The 20,081-nt window shown below is 48.3% G+C and overlaps 1 protein-coding gene across 2 annotated transcripts; it reads right to left on the bottom strand.

Annotated features, from left to right (window-relative positions):
• Positions 1–1,973: 1,973 nt before the first annotated feature.
• Positions 1,974–14,489, bottom strand: Suv39h1 (SUV39H1 histone lysine methyltransferase). Of its 2 annotated transcripts, none has more exons than XM_059252980.1 (6): positions 14,295–14,489; positions 11,787–11,932; positions 9,746–10,408; positions 3,443–3,589; positions 3,228–3,357; positions 1,974–2,546 (listed from the first exon to the last, which is right to left on the bottom strand). In XM_059252980.1, the coding sequence occupies exons 1-6, from the start codon at positions 14,311–14,313 to the stop codon at positions 2,413–2,415; spliced, it is 1,239 nt and encodes a 412-aa protein (XP_059108963.1). In that variant the 5' UTR covers positions 14,314–14,489; the 3' UTR covers positions 1,974–2,412. The 2 variants fall into 2 exon arrangements, with proteins under 2 accessions (XP_059108963.1, XP_059108962.1); XM_059252979.1 differs by lacking the exon at positions 14,295–14,489 and adding an exon at positions 13,871–14,029.
• Between the last annotated feature and the right edge of the window lie 5,592 nt (positions 14,490–20,081).

Below are 20,081 nucleotides of genomic sequence, written 5' to 3' on the forward strand. Positions count from 1 at the left end.
TCTCAGGTGGTTTTGAGGGTTTTTAATCTGCATTACATGGGTGAGTTCACTGAGCTATTGGGATGACTGTACTTAAAATTGAGGTCTGTTTGATCACCAGTGTCCTAGATATGTGGCCCCTGAGCTTGCTGATTCCAGAGTTCCCTGACAGTTCATGATACCTTGCCAGGTGCAATACCTATGTGTTTTGGGTGGCCTCAGTCCCATAGTGTGATATACTTGACCTACTATGGATTTCATGCAAGATCAATGTCTCTGAGCTTTTAATGTGTAAGTAGGCAACAAAGAGTGCATTTTCTGGGCTGTTTGCAGCTCTGTATTTAGTATGTAAAGTGTCTTAATTCTGTGGTAGTCTCGGGGCTGGACTGGGTTTGACTGATACCTCTCAGCTACTTAAAAATCTCTTTAGAGGAGAGGTCAGATTTTAATATGAGGATTCTTTTTATTTGGGATTTGGAGCCTAGGGCATTCCTTGGAAGCTTTTGTTTGGTTGGCTTGGTTTTGCAAGACAGAGTTTCTCTGTGTGACAGCCCGGGCTGTCCTGGAACTTTCTTTGTAGAGCAGGCTGGCTTCAAACTCACCTGCCTCTACCTCCCCAGTGCTGGGGTTAAAGGAGTGTGCCACCACTCCCAGCCCCACCCCCTTGATGTTTTGAGCCAATATCCCAGTGAACAAGTCTTTCATGATGATGTGGATTCTGTCTTGGTTTTTCTGAGCAGTTTCAGGACCTTTTCCTGGCACCTGATATTTTTCTACTGTTCTCCATCTACTATGTTAACCCTCCTAGGTGCTTTACCCATGTCCCAAAGTGTAAACTTACAGCTCTCTGTAACACTTGCTGTTGATGTCCCTTAGCTGTTGGGATGTAGGAAGGTTACCGTCAGATGACTTAAGCTTTTCAGACTACATTCGAGGGCAGCCCCAGCTCCTAGCTCCACATTTCCTAGTAATCAAGACCTCAATCCCTCATAGCTGAGCTTATTGACTCAACAACACAGTTTATTGATGCACACTCCAGGCTGGGGAGGGCTGAGGGGTATACAAGAGAACCAGATTCAGTCCATGCCTGAAGGTCAGCCTGGGGAGTGAGCAGGACACACACAGACACACACACACAGATCTGGTAGCGGGGTGCACAGTCTCACATAGGGGCACTCTGGGTACAGGAAGTCATGAAAGGCTTCCTGAAGGAAATGGGGAGAGCAGGGGGCAAGGCAGCCATCAGAATCTTTGCCTTTTGTACATTTCTAGGCAGTTAACGTTGGAGCTAGTGGAGCCAGGTGAATACTTGAAGCTGACAAGTAAAGGGGGCTTGGCTCTCATCTCACCATATTCTAGTGAGTAAGTCTCCCCAACCATTTTTGGCCTAGTCGTTGCCTTCTGCCACATGGGCCTTTTCCTGGGCTCCACCTGTGTGGTTTTCAAGGCTTCCCTGAGACAATCCATATGGACCAGGTGCTCTACCCTGTGCCTGGCACCTCATCAGCTTCTAGTCAACGCACATTATTGTCTTAAGTGCTATCTACAGACTAGCTATATCTTGGTTCCAGTGGTATCACATGCCAAGGCAGGGTTTCCAGCACATCTAGAACTCTTTACTCCCTGATGGTCTTAACTATCCCATGGAGCTTCCAAGAGGTATTCTGGTGGCACTTGGGCAACTACTTTTCAGACTTGCAACTCCGAGACCCTGTGGGTCTTAAGGTCAATACTACCCAGCATCAAAAGCACAATGAGCAGAACCAGAATTATCCACTAGCCCTGGAGACCTCCTTTCTTTCATGAGTACAAAGGCTCTGTGGTTGCTGATCCAGCTTGAAGTCACGCTGGTATCTCTGAGCTCTGATATCTGTCTGCCTGGGGGTTGCTTCCTCATACTGTTAGAGCAGTCAAGAGGCCTGCAACAGGTCGCTTAGTCTCCAAGCAGAAGCAGATGCAATTTAAAAAAAAGCTTAGCTGGGTATACACTTATACACTCAGCAGGAGGAAAGCTGAGACAGGAGGATTAAGAGTCCAACACCAGCCTGAACTACACAGAGCTGCAGAGATGCTATCCAGAAAAAAAGTCTTTCTATTCTGGGGTTGAGTTGCTCACCCTTTGGACCTCCATGACAAACATGAATCCCAACTCCAGGGAATCCTGATGTGAAAAATATACTTTTGAAAATGTGGCTAGGAGTTGTAAGTGCAATGCCTGATGGGCCTGGGACAGGGGAAAGGAAGAGAGAAAGGGTACCCAGAGTCAGTCCTCACCATAGCCCTGACCCTGGAGCAGGGAGGGAATAGGTTGGGGCAGATGAGGACAAGTGGAGGCAGACAAGGCTCTGATGGTCATTCTTGACAAGAGGGCAGCAGTAGAGAGGAAGGTGGCTTCAGGACCCTTCAGTTAATGTGGCCTCAAACTTCTCAGGGCTAGAAGAGGTATTTTCGGCAAGCTGTTGTCCCACATTTGCATTCAATACGGACCCGTTTCTTGGGGGAGCCAGGGAGCCCAGCCAGGCCAAAGTTGGAGTCCATTCTGGTACTTTCCATGTCCACGGGGTCCACTGTGAAGTCACAGTCAGGGAAGGAGGGGGGTTTGTTAGAAGGCCTGAATGAAGTGTCCTGTTACTACCCCTTATACCAGAACACCCAGGGATCTTGGGGTTAGGAGGGGATCTTTGGGACACAACACTACAGGAGTTGTTCAGGACTGGGGTTGAGGGATGTTTGGGGAGGAAGGTGGCTGACAGGGAAACAGGAAAGTCATGTCAGGCAGGGTTCAGGACTGGAGAGCAACCTGGGCACCCAAAAGGCACCTGAACTCTCTTGCCCACTATCTGCTAAGTGTCTCAGAGATGACTAGTTTATCAAGAAGAGGTCTGGCTGGAGAGCACAAGGGTATCTAGAGGTTCAGAACAAGGAAGGTGAAAGAGGATTAGAGTCAGGAGGGGCAGGGGCAGTTCATTCAAGATGAAGTGAGGTGTGCCTTAACTCTCCAGCCGAACATCCTCTCCCACAAGTCTTGAGAGAAGGTAGTGTAAGTCTTTCAGGGTTGGGGTTAAGGGGGTGGGAACCTACAAGCCTTGGGCAGGGTCCAGGTAGGAGGCTGGGAGTCAGAAAGAACATCTTAAAACCCCAGCAAAAGATTTTCCCATGGTCCACTGAATGACCCATGTGCCTTGGGGTGGGGTCCTCACATCCCATGTCACATGTGCCCCTGCCCCTGGGGCCCTTGCCACCCCCACCTTGCATGTTGTAATCAAAGGTGAGCTCTTCGCCCGCCCAGATGGTTCTTGTGGCAAAGAATGCGATGCGGGGTAGTCGCTCATCAAGGTTGTCTATGAATACGTTGTACACCTGCAGGTTGGGATCACACTGGGCAAGAAAGAACAGTGGGAAAGTGAGGAGGGGCCCTGGCTTGCCCCTCCCAACCCTCTGCCCGCCTGCTGGAGGCACCCACACTATGGTTGACAAAATGAGAGATGTTGCCATAATAGGCGGCATCCACGGTATATACGTCTTCCACGTAGTCCAGGTCAAAGAGGTAGGTGGCGCCCTGGCGGTCGTAGATCTGGCCCCGCCGCTCTGCCTCCTCTGAGGTAATAATCTGGGGAAGGGGGGGGGGGTAAGATTGGTCATGAAGGTTCAGGAAAGCCAGCCCCAACTCTCCCCTGGGAAGAGAAGAACAGTGAGCAGGAGCGAAGTCTGCCAGTCCTCAGAGGGCTAGTCCTCAGAGGGCTACCCACCACCCACCCCTTCTCCAACCTCTGGAAAGCAGGAGGTGTCTTGCAATGGGGGATGGGGGAGCTGCAAGGTGCAGTTAGAGTGAAAGGAAGAGAGGAACCTCCACTTTCTGTTCCCAGTGAGACGTCCCAGAGACACAGAGCGACAAAGACAGAAAGACCCAGAGCACAGGCAAGAAAGTGAGAGCCAGGGTGCAAGGAGACAAGGAGAAACTGACTGAGCCAGGGCAGGACAGCAAGAGACATAGTACAAGTCAACAAGGGAGTGAGAACCACTGTAGGCCATGCAGATGGCAAGGACATGGAAGACATGGGAAATAAAGAGGCCCTGGACGACAGTGGGGACAAGGGCTTGAATGGATGGGAAAGGGACTCAGACAAAAGAGCCAGACTCAGAGACAAAACACAGAATCTTAGTATGAAAGACCCAGGTCAGAGACAGAGAAGACCAAGGCCCTCAGAAAATCCAAGGCCAAGATCCTCAAATCCTGAGATGAGCAGAAAGGGGCTGAGGCTAAAACCTCGGGATCAAATGACAGAGGTAAAGGGAGAGTAAGAACGAGAGAGAATATGAGAGAAGGAATGCAAAACAGAGCTGAGAAGGGCCTAACACTGAACTCGGGTGCCAACACCTGAGGCTGGAAACGGTAGGCACCTCCTCCCCAGTACCTCCCATCCCAGGAAGCATGAAGCTGCTTTACCATCCCAGTTCTGATCTGCTCTTGCCTCCCAAATGCTGTTGATGAATTTTCTTTACTTTACCCTCACTTGACAGTCCTCACCTTGGGCCCCATATCCACTCCTCCCCTGGTACCCCAAACCATACCCTCCAGCAATCCTTCAGTGCTGCTGACTTTTTTCTGGGTGTCTTACTGTACCAGAGAATGCCAGAATGCCATCTCCTCAGCCCAGGGTACCCTCACTTCTGGCTTTCCTCCATCTACCTACTAAGTGCCCAAACAGTACAGCCCACAGCAGATACAAGCTAACTGCTCTTTTCCTTCTGTTCTCTGATCCAGCAACCCCTCTGGCCCAAGAGGCAGTCTTCTAGGTAGTTCTAACACCTGTCTTCTTCCTTCCCTCTCTTCCTCAAAGACACTGTCCACCTCCCTGATGACACTAGACACAGACCTTCCTGGCCCCTTATGCAGCTTTGCTGACCATGCTATGCTCCTTCTGTGTTTCAAATCTGCTCCCTTCTGGTCATGACCACTCTGTGTTCTCTAGCCGCATTAGTGTCCTGTTTGCTCCCTGCCTCTTCTGCCATCCATCACCTATGTCCTGGGCCAAGTACTGATTAACAGCTGCCTCTATAAAACCTAGATTTACCTCCAAACCACACTTCATACCACCTCCTACTCTAGCTCATTCCTGAAGGACCTGACTCCCCCATCTGCATTTTTTCTTCGTTCATTCAGTGGTCTTTTGTTTTTTTGATGGTGTAAACCAATTCAGGGCCGTAGTGTGTACTAAGCACACACTACCACTGCAATATATAACACCCTCAGCCCACCAGGTCATTTTGTACTGGAGACTGTGCCTAGATCCTGCTCACAACGGTGGTCAGTCTGGCTGGGGAAGATAAGAATCCAGGCCTAGCCCTGACCCTCAGGGGCCAAAGATATATATAACAAAGATGGAATCAGACCTACACACTGTAAGACACTGTTCAAGAAAACCTCAGATGGTGGTGGAGGGGAGGAATTTAAGAGATATGGCCTAGGGCTGGTGCTGGTAAAACGTGCTTAGTGCAACAGGAGTCGGCTAGGTGAGGGTGGTGGCAGCACATGCCTTTAATCCCAGCACTTGGAAGGCAGAGGTAGGTAGATCTCTGAGGCCAGCCTGGTCTACATAATGAGTTCAGGACTGCCAGGGCTACACAGAGAAACCTTGTCTCAAAAAACAAACCCAAATACCCCTAACTCAAGCTCAAGGGATCCAATATCCCCTCTCCTTCTGGGCTACACGAACACCTGCACATAAGCACGCACACAAGTAAAATCTAAAAAAATGAGATCCAGCCGGGCGGTGGTGGCGCACACCTTTAATCCCTACACTCAGGAGGCAGAGGCAGGCAGATCTCTGAGTTTGAGGCCAGCGTGATCTAAAGAGACAGAAACCCTGTCTGAGAGTGGTGGGGAGAGGGGAAGAGAGAGGGGAAGAGAGGGGGAGGGGGAGAGGGGGAGGGGGAGGGAGAGGGAGGGAGGGAGAGAGAGAGGGAGAGAGAGAGAGGGAGGGAGAGAGAGAGGGAGGGAGGGAGGGAGGGAGGGAGGGAGGGAGGGAGACTGATTCATCCTCTAAAGCAGGCTCCAGGTCATTACGGCATCACCACCTTCAACAGTGAGGCTTATCTCCTGAAGGATGAAGCAATAGCCATAGTAGTATTCACTTAAAGTATGCTGAGGTAGGCCTCCTAGCTCCCTGAGAATCTTATGGTGTCAGTATGTGACTACTTGGAACCTCTGGCTTTCCAGACCCTCAGATGCCAGTCACCCCTCATTAAAGGCTGGGAACTAAGGGCAGCCATTGTAACTCACCAGCAGACTTGCTCTTCTCTGAACCAGCTTTCTAATTGGAGTCTAAGGAATGCTCACATCCTCCCCCACTCCATCTTTCTGTCTGTTCTGCTCCTACCTGCTGCCCCAGTCTCACCGGCATGAGTCATCCCCTCCAGGCATAAACGGCCCTCCCTTCCTCTCTCCTGCGATGTCCCACCCTGAAAACTCATCCCTTTCCATCCCTACTCTCTAGTAGCTCTCCAGGCTGTCAGGGAAAACAGCCTAGGAGTTGGCAGCTTAGAAAGGCTGCTGATGTGGATGAGAAATAGGAAACCAAGTCAGTGGCTGTCAGCCCCCTCCTGTATGTGAGATCCTGAATATTATTCTCTCTGTGTGCCTGTTTTCTTGGGGAAAGGAAAAAGCCAGCAGGCCTGCCATAACACCAGGTTTAAATAATAGGCATTTCCTACCTACTTCATTTTACTAGCTTTGTAACTTGGACCAAGCTCCTGCGCGGCACCTCTGGGCCTCTATTTTCTCATCTATAGAATGGGAATGTCAGCAGCAAAGTCCCAACTTAGGGGCTGTTGTAAAGACACAAGCGCATGTGTGTGAGAAAAATGGTCTGTGCTGCTTTTGCAGTGACCGGTTAAGTACCACACCTTGTTGAAATCTAAGGTTCACCCTCCCTTTGTGTGCCCATTACTACCATTTTATCAATTAAAACTCACCTCCATTCCAGAGATGATAAAATACAGAGAGAACTCATGTTTCAGAAATAAACTGCTAGCATTCTCTGCCTGGTGAGGTTAGAAAGAATCTGTGGAAATATGAAAATCTGGAACAAACATGGAAAGGTCCAAAGGAGCAGGAACTATTGTTACAAACTGTCAGTGGCCCCCAAGATTGGCATCCAAGACTGAGGAGGATCCTCTGAACTAATCACATAGCACCCTGCAGGTTAGGATGTGGCTCAGAGTACTACCCAGCATAAGGGAGGCCCTGCATCCTATGGGGGGCGGGTTTACAATAATATACCTCAGGAACATCTAGATAGTGCCCCATAATTAAGTAGATTAACATTTGTGATTAAATATATGAATATTTACCCCCAGTACAAACAAAATAATACATCAGGTGGGACTATTAAAAACAAAAAACCACCTTTCAATTTTGAGCAATCTGGATTGTCTGAGTTTTGGACTAAAGCACTACCAAGTACTGCTGAAGCGCATCTTCCAAGTGCTTCCCAGGGAGGAACAACCTAAGTAATTCCTTCTCTTTTCCAGACGAGGAAACAGAAAGAGACATGAAGTGACTGCTGCTGAGTGGGAGGGCAGGCTGGCAGCCAGCCTCCAGGGACCACCTTCTACCCACTGTACTGTACTTACGGCCTCTTCAGAGGCCACATGGAAAAAGGTTTAGCTCTGGCAGTGTTTGGTAGAAGGACACCATCAGAAGGACCCACAGAAACTGAGGGTACTAGAAGGCCTGGACCTAAGCAGGCAGACCACGGCAAGACACAGAGGTCAAGAAATAACATGGAGAGAATGGAGGAGAGGGAAAGGTAAGGAAGAGGTGAGAGTGTTCCTGGAAACCAACCCGGCTATTTCCAGAGTGGAGAAGCAAGGACACTACACTCAGGGGATTGAGCCTTCCTTCCTATGGGGTATAGATGCTGCTTCCTATAAGTCCGTGTGTATAGAGAGGGCTTTTCCTCTACCTTGCTCACAATTATACTGACTGGCTTCCTGCTTGGGATGACTCTAGGAATGCTGAGATCTCAGAGGGTCTAGACACTTCCCCTTCCAGACCGTCAGGGGTCCCAGGCTGAGAGCATTCTCTTCTAGAAAGCTGTCTATATCCCAGACTATTCCATATCACTCTGGGGTAAAGACACTTCTAGAATATGGAGAGTTCAAGCTTCCTCCAGGTCATAAACCTCACAGGGCGGTGGTGCCGGCGGCCCACACCTTTCATCCCAGCACTTGGGAGGCAGAGGCAGGCGGGTTTGAGGCCAGCCAGAGATACACAGAGAAACCCTGTCTCAAAAAACCAAAAAAGAAAAAGAGTGGAAGCCTCTCCTAGTCATCAGTGTCACTGCTACAGGTGGACACCTGCGCATGTGTCGTCTAGCCAGTTACTGTCTCTTTCCAAGCAAATACCATCTAGAGGGGACCTATGAAAATACATGGACAATGTCATGAAAAAACACACATTTAGACAGTCAAGACACAGGGAAGCTAAATCTCGCAAGCAGTGAGATTTGTCTCCATAAAAAGGAACTGCCCAACCCCACATGCCCACCATGTCTTACTTAGAATGTGGTACTTTCTGCTGTACACACCTGCTAGTTGCTCACCCAGACTCTTGTTTTACAACTGGTCACAAAATTAAAGCACACACCCCCACACCTCCCTAGTACAGAGGTAAGGCTAGTGACTCACTTCCAGCCAATAGTGGGCATAAGTAGCATGTACTGCTTCCAGGCCTGACTCATTAGTACCTTCCCCTTCAGTCCCCTACTACAAAATGCGGAGGATCTGACGGTGAGCTGAAGGCCCTAAGGTACAAAAAAGGCACAAAGTGAGGATAAAATCCTAGGGGGCCGGAGTCACTATATGGACAGGAGATCCACTGAAATACCCATACTGGAGTGTTCACAAACCAGGTAAATCTAGACCAGGCATGGTGACACATGTTTATAGTCCCAGCACTCAGAGGAGGAAGCAGGACTGTGAGCTCAAAGCCAACCTGTGCTACAGAGGGAGACTCTGCCTCAAAACAATGCAAACTAACTCCTAATGTGTTAAGCCACAAAAATCTGGGGATTATTGATTTAAAAAAAGTTAGCCTGCATCATATACCATCTAGCATTTCCCCAGGGTAACCTGAAAGTCTAGCTCAGTTTTTCTCAACTTTCCTAACGCTGTGACCCTTTAATACAACTCCTCATGTTGTGGTGACTCTCAACCATACAATTATTTTTGCTGCTACTTCGTAACTGTGATTTTGCTGTTATGAATTGTAATGCAAATATCTGTGTTTTCCAATGGTCTTAGGTGAGCCCTGTAAGAACCCCAGGGGTTGCGACCCACAGGTTGAAAACCACTGGTCTAGAGGATCTTGCCAAACCTTCATCCAAGACAAGCCTACATGCTACTTTAGATTCACTGTTTCTGATCCAATGACCCTTATCACAAAAGAAGGAGAAAACTTGCCCTGATCACATAGCTTTGCAAAGTTAGCTGCCTAAAGCTCGATTCCCACTTTCTTTGCTATATACCCTATGAAGCCAGCTGAGGTCAGAAGTACTTCAGTGTTCTTTTAACTACCAGCATGGTCCCACTGATGTGTCAGGGAAAAGCACTGACTCCTGCTTCAATGTCCCGGTATCACTCTGACCAACACCTTAGGCTTTTCTCACAAGGAAAGCAGGAGAGTTTTAGGCACATGGTTGAGGCACACACTACAAACACATAGTGGGAAAAGCTGCACACATACCCACACCCATCTCCTCACCTCTCCCACATACTCCATAACAAAGCTATTTTTGCGGATCTTTTCCAGCGTGCGGACACCCCAGCCTCGCCCATCATCAGTGCGGAAGATGCAGAGGTCGTAGCGGATGCCTTTCTGGACTACACGGTTAGGGCAGTCATAGCCACAGCAACATCGGGAGTTACACTCGTAGATGGGCTGACCAGCTTTCAGCCGCACCTGGCCTTGGTCATTGTAGGCAAACTTGTGCAGGGACGCTCCAGGGCAGCAGCCTCCAGTGGGTGCCGACAGACAGTCCTGGCACTCACAGCCAACAGCCACCTGGTTGAGGGTGATGCCCTCCCCAACACGATACTCATTGATATAGACAAAGGACCGCGGAGGGCCATCCAGGTCTACCTCATTCTCCACGGTGATGCGTCCCAGGTGGCTGCGCTTGGCATTGAGCTCTTGCTCCCAGCGCTGCAGTGCCCGCCTCTGCTTGGCCTTCTGCACCAGGTAGTTGGCTAAATTTGGGTCCAGATGCCTGGGTGGCTTGGAGCGGCGGTGCCGCCGGAGAAGCTCTCTTTCTAAGTCCTTGTGGAACTGCTTGAGAATGCGCACACATTTGAGATTCTGGCGTGGCTCCCAGGTGTTCTCTGACTCAGGGTATCCACGCCACTTAACCAGGTAGTACTCCTGTTCCTGTTAGGACAGGGGCGGAGGGTACCATAAATAAGACCCTTGTGGCAATGGAGAACATTCACCTCACAGCACTTTCTTTCTAGACTGGCTCCAGGCAGTGCCTCTGGAGTAAGACTACTGAATTCAACTTCCACTCTCCCCCTTACTATCTGTTGAAATTCCTCCTTTTCAACCCCCAGAGCACTTCCTCCTCTATATTCCAATGATCTGTTCAGGCCCAAACTCCTGTAGTTATTCTGGGTTCCTCTTTTGCTCACTCACACTCCCCACGAAATACATTCCGAATCCGACCCCCTCACCGAATCAAAACATTGCCACTTCGAGCAGCCTGTCCTGTGGTAGGTGAGCCCTGCTTTACCCTCTCTTTCAGGCAGTTTTCTGCACAGGGCCAGGGGAGGGGAGATCTAATTGCTGGGAGTCAGCCATAGGATAGATAGAGTTTAAAATGTCAATCTGTAGGGCTGGAGAGATGGCTCCGTGGTTAAGAACACTGGCTGCCATTCTAGAGGACCCAGGTTCAATTCCCAGCACCCACATGACAGCTCACAACTGTCTATAACTCCAGTTCCAGGAGATCTGATGCCTTCACACCAATGCACATAAAATAAAATAAAATAAATATTAAAAATGTCAATCTGTAGCTTCCTGGCTATGTTGCCTTAGGCAAATAAATTATGCCATGTCTGTTACCTCATCTGTAAGGAAGAAAATATAAGTGGGGAGAGGATTATATACATATAATATACACATCTATAAGCCTGTCAGTAAACTGAGGCAGAAGGATTCTGAGTCTGGGGCTAGTCTTTGCAACATAGCAAAACCCTGTCTTAAAATTAAAAAAAAAAAAAAGAGGAGAGGAAAGGAAAAACAGTTAACATTTTTTTCTAGCATTCACTATGCGGCAGGTATTGTCCCAAGCAACTGACACACCCTACAACTAATTCTCACAACTCCAGGGAAAATGAAGGCTACATTTTAAGCATGCGGCTTTCAGCGGGCTCTAGTAACTAACTATCCCATTGCTTTCTCTGGCAGAAACTCTTGCCACTTCATCCTTATTATCAGTTGAAAAAGTTTCTTGTGGACATACTGAGTAACTGTTGCCATTTATTTTTACTTCCACTCTTAGGTTCATATTATCACTTTGTATCTCTGCAAATTATTTATGTTTCCAAGTAGAAAACATTCAGTTGAGGATTCTTTCTGCCTATTGTTCTATGAAAAAGCCACTTGATTTCCCCCGCCTGTAAAATGGAAATAAGAGTCGATTCATCCCATTTTCAACCAGGTGAAAATCCTTTGTAAAGAGATGTGGAGGTTGGGCGGGGAAGAGGGTCCCCTGCTAGGGCAGTCACACACACATCCCCACCAGACTTACACGGATCTTCTTATAATCACATAGGTACTCGACTTCAAAGTCATAAAGATTCTTCTTAGAAACACCAAGGGCAGGACAAGAAAGCTTGGCCAGTCGGCACAGATCCTGAAGCTGATTCCAGGATGATTTGCAACATACACTGCAGCCTGGAATGAGAAGGCCTACAAGTCACAAATTTTTGTTTTTTTTGTTTGTTTGTTTTTTCGAAACAGGGTTTCTCTGTGTAGCTTTGGTGCTGTCCTGGAACTCGCTCTGTAGACCAGGCTGGCCTCCAACTCATAAGAGATCCATCCACCTGGCTCTGCCTCCTGAGTGCTGGGATTAAAGGTGTGCGCCACCCCCCACCCGGCCAGAGTCACAAAAGGACTCATCCCCCCCTTCCGGGAGAATCTTCTACTCCAAACCCTGCCCCCTAACCCTGAAACAGCAAGGCTGAAAGTGGGGCTTGTGGCACGGACTGTCTGTAAAGGGATTTATTTACTCCTAGAACTTCCAAGACCGAAAACTGCCTGCAAACTTGCCTTAGGTTCAATACCTAATCACCGCTCTCTCTTTTCACTTTGCAAAAGAAAGAAAACAGCTTCCTAGCTCTGCAGGGTGCATTGCCTAAAGGGGTGAGGGGTTAGGATGAAAACCCCCAGGGGAGCAAACAGGTGATAACCGTAAAACTGGTCCTCAATCACTTAGCTGAAACTCCTGGGCCACATTTATTTTGGAATTCAAAAATGTGGGGACTGAAAAAAATGTAATTTTAGACACATTCACAACAGGGCGTCAAGCCATCCATAATCAAACACACTAACAGCAAACACATCTACAGCAAAAGCCTGAATTTTCCGCATTAAATATCCTCACTGAATAATCGCACTTTTACAGATCTCCTTTTGTCCACGTCGTGGAGGTGCCAACACTCGGGAGGCAGAGGAAAGCAGATCTCTGAGTTCGAAGCCAGCTTGGTCTACAGAGCGAAAGTTCCAGGACAGTCAGGCCTACACACAGAGAAACTCTGTCTGGAAAAAAATATAAAACAACAAAAAAGATCTCCTTTTGCCATTAGTGACAACTTTAAGAAAAGACTTCTATTTTCAGGGCCTTTTTTGATTTTGGAATTATAAAGATTGTGGAAAAGTGTTAGATTAAGCCTTTAGAACCAGCACTTGGGAGGCAGAGACAGGCAGATCTCAGATCTGCGCGTTCCAGGCCAGCGGGTCAACATACTAAGTTCCAGGACAGCCATAGTGAGATGGTCTCAGAAAAACAAAAAGGATCTAACTTTACTGGAAGCTTCCTTGACTTGTCTGGGCTATTTTATACACCTAAGGTCTATTTTTCTCAAGCTGTATTATCACTTGCTGTCTCATCCCATGTTTCTGTGAAAAAGTACAACTCAATCCAAAGGGCCCTGCTCTCAATTCAGGAACATGTAAACAGTATATGTGGTAAGTCACTAACACTCATTAGGGTCTCCAAAACTGTTCAAGACAAACGGATAAAAAATATACACATTTTTACTTCAAAGCACTTCCTTTAATGTGCTTTAGAAGCCATTTTTTTAAATCATATGTCACAAAACACTTGATGCTAACTGTATGTTGCCGATATCCAATGCCATCTTTTAAATATGCTTCATGTTTTCAACCCCCATTATACAACTCAAAACGAAAACCGTCATGAATGAAATACTCTAGCCTGTTCACCTAAAGACACACAAGCACTTTTCAAAATCATTGCGTGTACACCCATCCTTTAGCCCAGGCCCAGCGAAGACGACTCAGCCTTCTCCTCCGAGGCCTTTCCTTTCCCAAACCTTTAACCTGCATTTGCAACCGCTCCGAAGCGGCCCCGGGTCACGTTTCCAGCATCTGGCTGCGCACTAAGCACAGCTGGACTCCTACCCCTCGGAGCTCCGGCTCACACTTGTGGAATCTCTCCTCCCTGCCGAGCCCGCCCAACACGCAGTCACCCCTTTTCCTACACATGGAGGAGTCCAGCCCGCCTATCACCGAGACCCCCACTCCCTCTCTCGCGGAGACTCCGCTCGCTACCCTAAACCTTGCCCTCATCACGCCGAGATCCCTTCCCACCTAGAGTCGCCGGTTCCCCCATTTTGAGAAGGGGGTCCGTTCCCCTTCTTCCTTCCCTTCCGGCGTCTCCCGTGGAAACCGAAAGGGTAATGGTCACCGGGAGCTGCTTTTCCCGCGTGTGGTCGCAACCTCCTCCTCCGGACTCTAGCGCGCGCGTGGGCGCGCCGGCCGGCAGCGCGTACCCGAGAACCCCCGCGCGCAGCCTGCGCAGCCCCGCGCCCCCCGCGGCCGAAGCACGCGCCCCCTCCCCTCAGCCCCGCCCAGCCCGCGCGCCGGGCCCGCGCTCTCCAGCCCCATCTTTTCCGCGCCGGCCTACTAGCTCCAGGCTTCGTGGCTCCGGACGCCTGGCCCGGAGCCCTCGACACCTTCCCTCCATTCTACTCGACCGGGCCAGTAGCCTGCGCCTCAGCCACCACTGCTTCACCTTTTAAATTTTCCGCCATCTTTCTACACAGCTAACGACATTCGGGCCTAGCAGGCCTCGCGAGAAGAGAGCGCGCGCGGGCGTGGCCGGGAACGCGCAGCCTATTGGCCGTCCTTCGCTGCCCGCAGCCCCGGCGCCGACCAAACGGGGAGCTGTGGCCGGACCCCTCCCGTCACTAGGAGCGGTCTCGAGGACTGGTGCTCGCTGCTCCTTCCCAGAGTGCGTCTGGGCAGTAGAAGTGGTTGAAGTTCCTCAAGGCCCTGCCCCGTCCGTCACACTGCTAGCCAATCACGTCCTCAGCCCTTCATAAAGGGACTGTTTTGTCCGACTCCAATTATGTCCGTCATTATATTTTAACCTTAGGCAAGCATTCACTTCCAGGGTGGACCTAGCGCCATATATAGGTGCTCAGTCGGTCACCTGATTCAAATAAATCATTAGTCGGTCGCCGCAGCCAGATGTCCCTTCAGATCACTCGCCTGCACGTTCGCACTGTGCTTCAGTCAATAGCGTCCATCTGTGCCCTCCAGGCATCTGAGTCCACCCGAAGTACAGCTTATGTGCTGCTGGATAGCCTACCATTCCCTCAAACTGTCCCCATCACATTGTCAGCCAGTCCGCCCTTTTCTCCATCTGCAGTCGACATGGGACCAGCTAACATTACCCCTGAAGGAAACTTCTCATAAACTACAACGTCCACCTATGTCCTGACGTAGACTGGGATTAGGTCAGGACAAATCATTGTCAGCTCCTCAAAGCTCTCTCTGGACAGGCACACTGCCACGTGGTTACTGTGATTCACTTTGGTTACTCCTCATTTACACCTTGGTTGATCAGTGGCTACAGCACCTAGCTAGGCCCTCACAATAGGGAGGGGTATGATGAAACCTTGGGGTCACCCGTCAGTGGATCCTCTGATTTAAAGGAAAAACTCCGTGTGTGAGAACTGGCTACTAAAGGCAGAAGATGCTGAGAGACCAAAGAAAGAATTGGGCGAGGGGTAAAGTCTTTGCCATGTAAGCATAAAGGCTTGAATTCAGAGCCTCAGCAACAAGTCTGTAACTCCAGTGCTGAAGGGATTGAGACAGGAGGCCCCAGTTTGCTATTGTGCATACACACACACCCCAAATAAATGCAATAAAAATTAAAAATAAAGTGGATAGCAATCAAGGAAGATGCCCAACATTGACCACAAGCCTATATATGTATATGCATATGTACACAACCCACAGGAACATATACAAAAACATGAACATGTACAAAAGAGTCAGAAAAGTCCAGGATTTCACAAAGTGAAATTTATTACAGATTTACAAACTTAATTGTATCTCTAGTGTCAGCAAAATAAGAGAAACTCTACACTCTACGGCAGGAGCAAGGGTTTGGGGATTTTTTGTTTTTGTTTTTTGGGGAGGTTTGTTTGGTTGGTTGGTTGGTTTGGTTTGGTTTTTGGTTTTTCAAGACAGGGTTTCTCTGTGCAGCTTGGGAACCTGTCCTGGAACTTGCTCTGTAGACCAGGCTGGCCTCGAACTCACAGAGATCCTCCTTCCTCTGCCTCCTGAGTGCAATCAGCCACCACTGACTGACCACCTGACTTATCTTAATGACTTTGTTCAGCCTGTAGGTTTGGAAAGTGCTGAGGTCATATGCTTCACCATCTGAGGTTATGACTGAAATGGCTGTGGTCATGTCAAGCTGGTTTCCTATAATGAATCTATCATTTCTCATTCCCACTATGAGTCAATCAGTCAGTATCTTTGGATGTGTTGGGTCCCTCAGGGAGACTTGGATTCTATCAGGACAGATAGTCTGCAACTATATGCATCCAAGGAGTCAGGGAGCTTCACCGACAGCTGTCAATCGGCTGACCTGTGACTTAGTCATTCTTCCTGTCATCATGTTGTCAGACAACCCGGTACTCAGTCTCTGTATCCCACTAACCATACTACCTGTGGCTGATCAGTCAGAACCCTCACTATCATGTGATTCAGCCAAGGTAGACAAGCAGCCACCAGAAGCAGCTGCCTGGCAGGAAGCTACAGACTTGGTCAGCCAGCCCGAAATTGCCAAGGTTAGCTCTGTTGTTAGAGCACCAAAATTGATTTACTCATCACTAGAAAAGACCAGTGACTCAAGGACAGGTTGGGACCAAAGAAGACGATTGATTTGGAAAGTCAACAAACAAGAGAGGAGACTGTCACCAACAAAGACATCTTGTTCAGGGTCTGCAGGTATAAGGCAAACAAGGGATTTGAGGAAACTATCTAGTTTGAGGAGTGCTGGGAGATGGTCATAGATTCCACAGTGGCCTGCTTTTCTGAAATGTAAGCTGTTGTCTGAAGGTCATTGGATGTTCCAGAGTCCGTAAATCTAGAGAAAAGTTACTGATTAGCAAGTTTGCTGACTCATTTCTTTAAGTCAGGAAGTTGCTTAACCTTGCAATCTAAGATACCGAATAGGGCAGGGAGCACAAAGCAACTCTGGCCAGAGGATACTTGGAGCGATTAAGCAGCTCCACTCAGGAGTTAGCTATAGCAGAGCTGGTGGGAGACTAAGAATTATTTGCCTTCGTGATCTTCAAAATTAGGACTTTTTTTTTTTTTAGTTTTTGTTTGTTTTTATTTATTTATTTATTTTTGTTTTTCGAGACAGGATTTCTCTGTGTAGCCTTGGCTGTCCTGGAACTCACTCTAGACTAGGCTGGCCTTAAACTCACAGAGAGATCCAAGTGCCTCTACCTTCCAAGTGCTGGGATTAAAGGCAGGGATTTTTTCTTAATTAAATCATTTTGAGTGTGAAGACCCACTTTTAATCCAGATCTTTTGAGGCGGGAAGATCCACCTTGAATGTGGGCCACGCCTTCTGCTGGCAGCCTCTCTTTGCCTGCTTGCCCTCACTCTCGCTGGCAAGCCCATTCCTTCCCTGGCACTAGAGCCTACCTCTTCAGGATCCTGGCATATAATAGAGACCAGCTGAGACACCCAGCCTCCGGGACAGAACAACCACTGGCTTCTTGGACATTCTGTTGGGAGACAGCCATTGTTGGACTTGCAGGAGCACAGCAGCCTGTAAGCCATTCTAATAAATCCCATGTATTACTTTATTCTCTAAGTTCTGTGGCTCTAGAGAACCCTGACTAATAGATACTGTGTACCAGAAGTGGTTCTAGAGCAACAGAAGTCTAAGGATGACTCCTTTAAGTATCTGGAATAGGCTTTCCAATTGGCCAGCCTCTACAGTTACTGAAGCCTCTTCCAGAAGCTCGGAGAGTCCTGAGAGTCCATGATGTGAACTGTTTTAGAAACTTAGGGAAACAATTTATTTGATTATCCTGATTCACCGGTTGTGAGAGACAATGGATTTGGTGACTCTGGATATAAAACTTTTGACAATTGATGAGGAAAAAAAACTAATGAAAATAATGATGCTGGTTGGTTGCTCCTACCCTCTCTGGATAAATTGACAATGGAAAAAAATGCACTTCCAGCATCTCAGAATACGGAAGGACAGCAATGAAGTCAGTGATAAAACTGACCAGCTCCAGATGCTTATAAACAGTCTAAAGGTTTCTAAGTGTGCCCTGGAAGAGAATCTTCTCTCAGCAGCCAGAGCTCAAGTTGCAGAAAATCAAACCAAAGCCCTCAGTATAAGGTTGTTTGAATTACAGTGAAAATTCAAGCCCCAGCCTTGGAGGGTGTCGGCAATTAAAGTAAGGGCATTAATTGGTAAAGAATGGGGTCCTGCAACTTGGGATGGGGGTGTGTGTGGGAGGACCCAACTGAAGCTGAGAACTTGGAACCCTCAGATTCTCAGGGTTTATCTCACCCGAGGAAGTAGTCTCTCCACCCTCAGAAGATGATGTACCCACACCCCCTGAAATAGTGCCTTTTCTGAATTTCTTTCTTTCTTTCTTTCTTTTTTTTTTTTGGTTTTTCGAGACAGGGTTTCTCTGTGTAGCTTTGTGCCTTTCCTGGAACTCACTTGGTAGCCCAGGCTGGCCTCGAACTCACAGAGATCCGCCTGGCTCTGCCTCCCGAGTGCTGGGATTAAAGGCATGCGCCACCGACGCCCGGCCCTTTTCTGAATTTGACTGAGGAAATTAATCCCGAGTTGTCTGCTAAACCAACAGTGACCTTCTCTGAAGGAGACGCCAGTCAAGACAATACTGCTGTCTCTTAGGCCTCATGACCTAAAACCAGACTCAAGGCAAAGCGGGTCCTAGAGGAGATGGAAAGTGTAGACCTTGAGGAGGTGCGCTACACTACTAAAGAGCTTAATGTGTTTGCTCATTCATTCAAGCAGAAGTCTGGGAATATGTGTGGGAATGGATTGGTGTGGGATAATGGTGGCAGGAACATAAAACTGGATCAGGCTGAGTTTATTGATGAGGGCCCACTGAGTGGAGAATCTAGATCTAACATGGAGACTCACTCAGTTAAAAGGTGTCAAAAGTTTGTTTCAATTTTTGGCCAAGAAGTGCCAGGCGGTGGTGGCACACGCCTTTAATCCCAGCACTCGGGAGGCAGAGGCAGGCGGATCTCTGTGAGTTTGAGGCCAGCCTTGGCTACAGAGTGAGTTCCAGGAAAGGCTCCAAAGCTACACAGAGAAACCCTGTCTCGAAAAACAAACAAACAAAAAACAATTTGGCCAAGGAGCATTTGTCATAAGCAGGCCTACTGAAAAGGAGTTGGAGATGCCTGACATCCCTTGGCTTAGTGTTGATGAAGGGATTTGAAGACTCAGGGAAATTGGAATGTTAGAGTGGGCACACTGTGTGAAACCTAATCCTCCTCATTGGGAAGGCCCAGAAGACATGCCCTTCATTAACCCTACATGACACAAAATGGTAAGAGGGGCACCCGCACATTTGACGACACATTCCTTTTCCTTGTGTCAGCCATTAAGTCTGGAGACTCTGCTGCTCAGTTGGATGGATCTTGCTGGTAAATTCGTTCCTTCACTGGCATAATGGGTATTGTCTTAGGGTTTCTATTACTACAATGAAACACTGTGAGCAAAAAGAAAGTTACAAAGGAAAGCGTTTTTTGGCTTACACTTCCATATCACTGTTCATCACTAAATGAGTAAGAACAGGAACTCAAACAGGACAGGAACCTGGAGGCAGGACCTGAAGCAGAGGCCATGGAGGAGTGCTACTTACTGGCTTGCTCCCCATGACTTGCTCAGCCTGCTTTCTTATAGAACCCAGGACCACCAGCCCAGGGGTGGTACCACCCACAAATGAGCTGGGCCCTTCCATATTGATCATTAATTAAGAAAATGCCTTATAGATTTACCTACAGCCCAACCTTATGGAGGTATTTTTCTCAATTGAGGTTCCCTCTTCTCAGATATACTTTAGCTTGTATCAAGTTGATGTAAAACTATCCAGCACAGGTATTCTGTCTGTCCATTAGTCCAGCTGTGAGTTGGCTAGTATGAGGTTCCATCAACCCCTGCTTGCTGTGAGTGGGAAGTCAACAGCATTAATTCCTACCATATAATCATCTCCATTTATTTCTAGAATAGTACATTGGTCCTCTTCAGTCTCCCAAGCAGACAGGACTTTCCTACTCCCAGGAGTCCACTAGACCAGTCTAACTCATGCAAATGGTTTATGATGTGACCCCCGAGTATCTAGATGCTGAGAGGGGGAAGAGGTTCTACGCATGGTGGGCAGCAACCCTTGGCAGTCGGGTGTGGTGGCATATGCCTTTAATCCCAGCACTGGGAAGGTAGAGGAAGGCAGATCTCTGTGAGTTCAAGGCCAGCCTGATCTACAGAGTG

The sequence above is a fragment of the Peromyscus eremicus genome, unplaced genomic scaffold (genome assembly GCF_949786415.1).
Source record: "Peromyscus eremicus unplaced genomic scaffold, PerEre_H2_v1 PerEre#2#unplaced_703, whole genome shotgun sequence".
Classification (NCBI taxonomy): Eukaryota; Metazoa; Chordata; class Mammalia; order Rodentia; family Cricetidae; genus Peromyscus; species Peromyscus eremicus.

Coding starts and splice junctions, on each gene's coding strand:
- Suv39h1 (XM_059252979.1), bottom strand. CDS start 13,892: ATGGGGGAACCGGCGACTCTAG. Junction 3,358..3,442: donor CTCATTTTGTCAACCATAGT/GTGGGTGCCTCC, acceptor TTTCTTGCCCAG/TGTGATCCCAACCTGCAGGT. Junction 2,547..3,227: donor CTTTGATTACAACATGCAAG/GTGGGGGTGGCA, acceptor GTGACTTCACAG/TGGACCCCGTGGACATGGAA.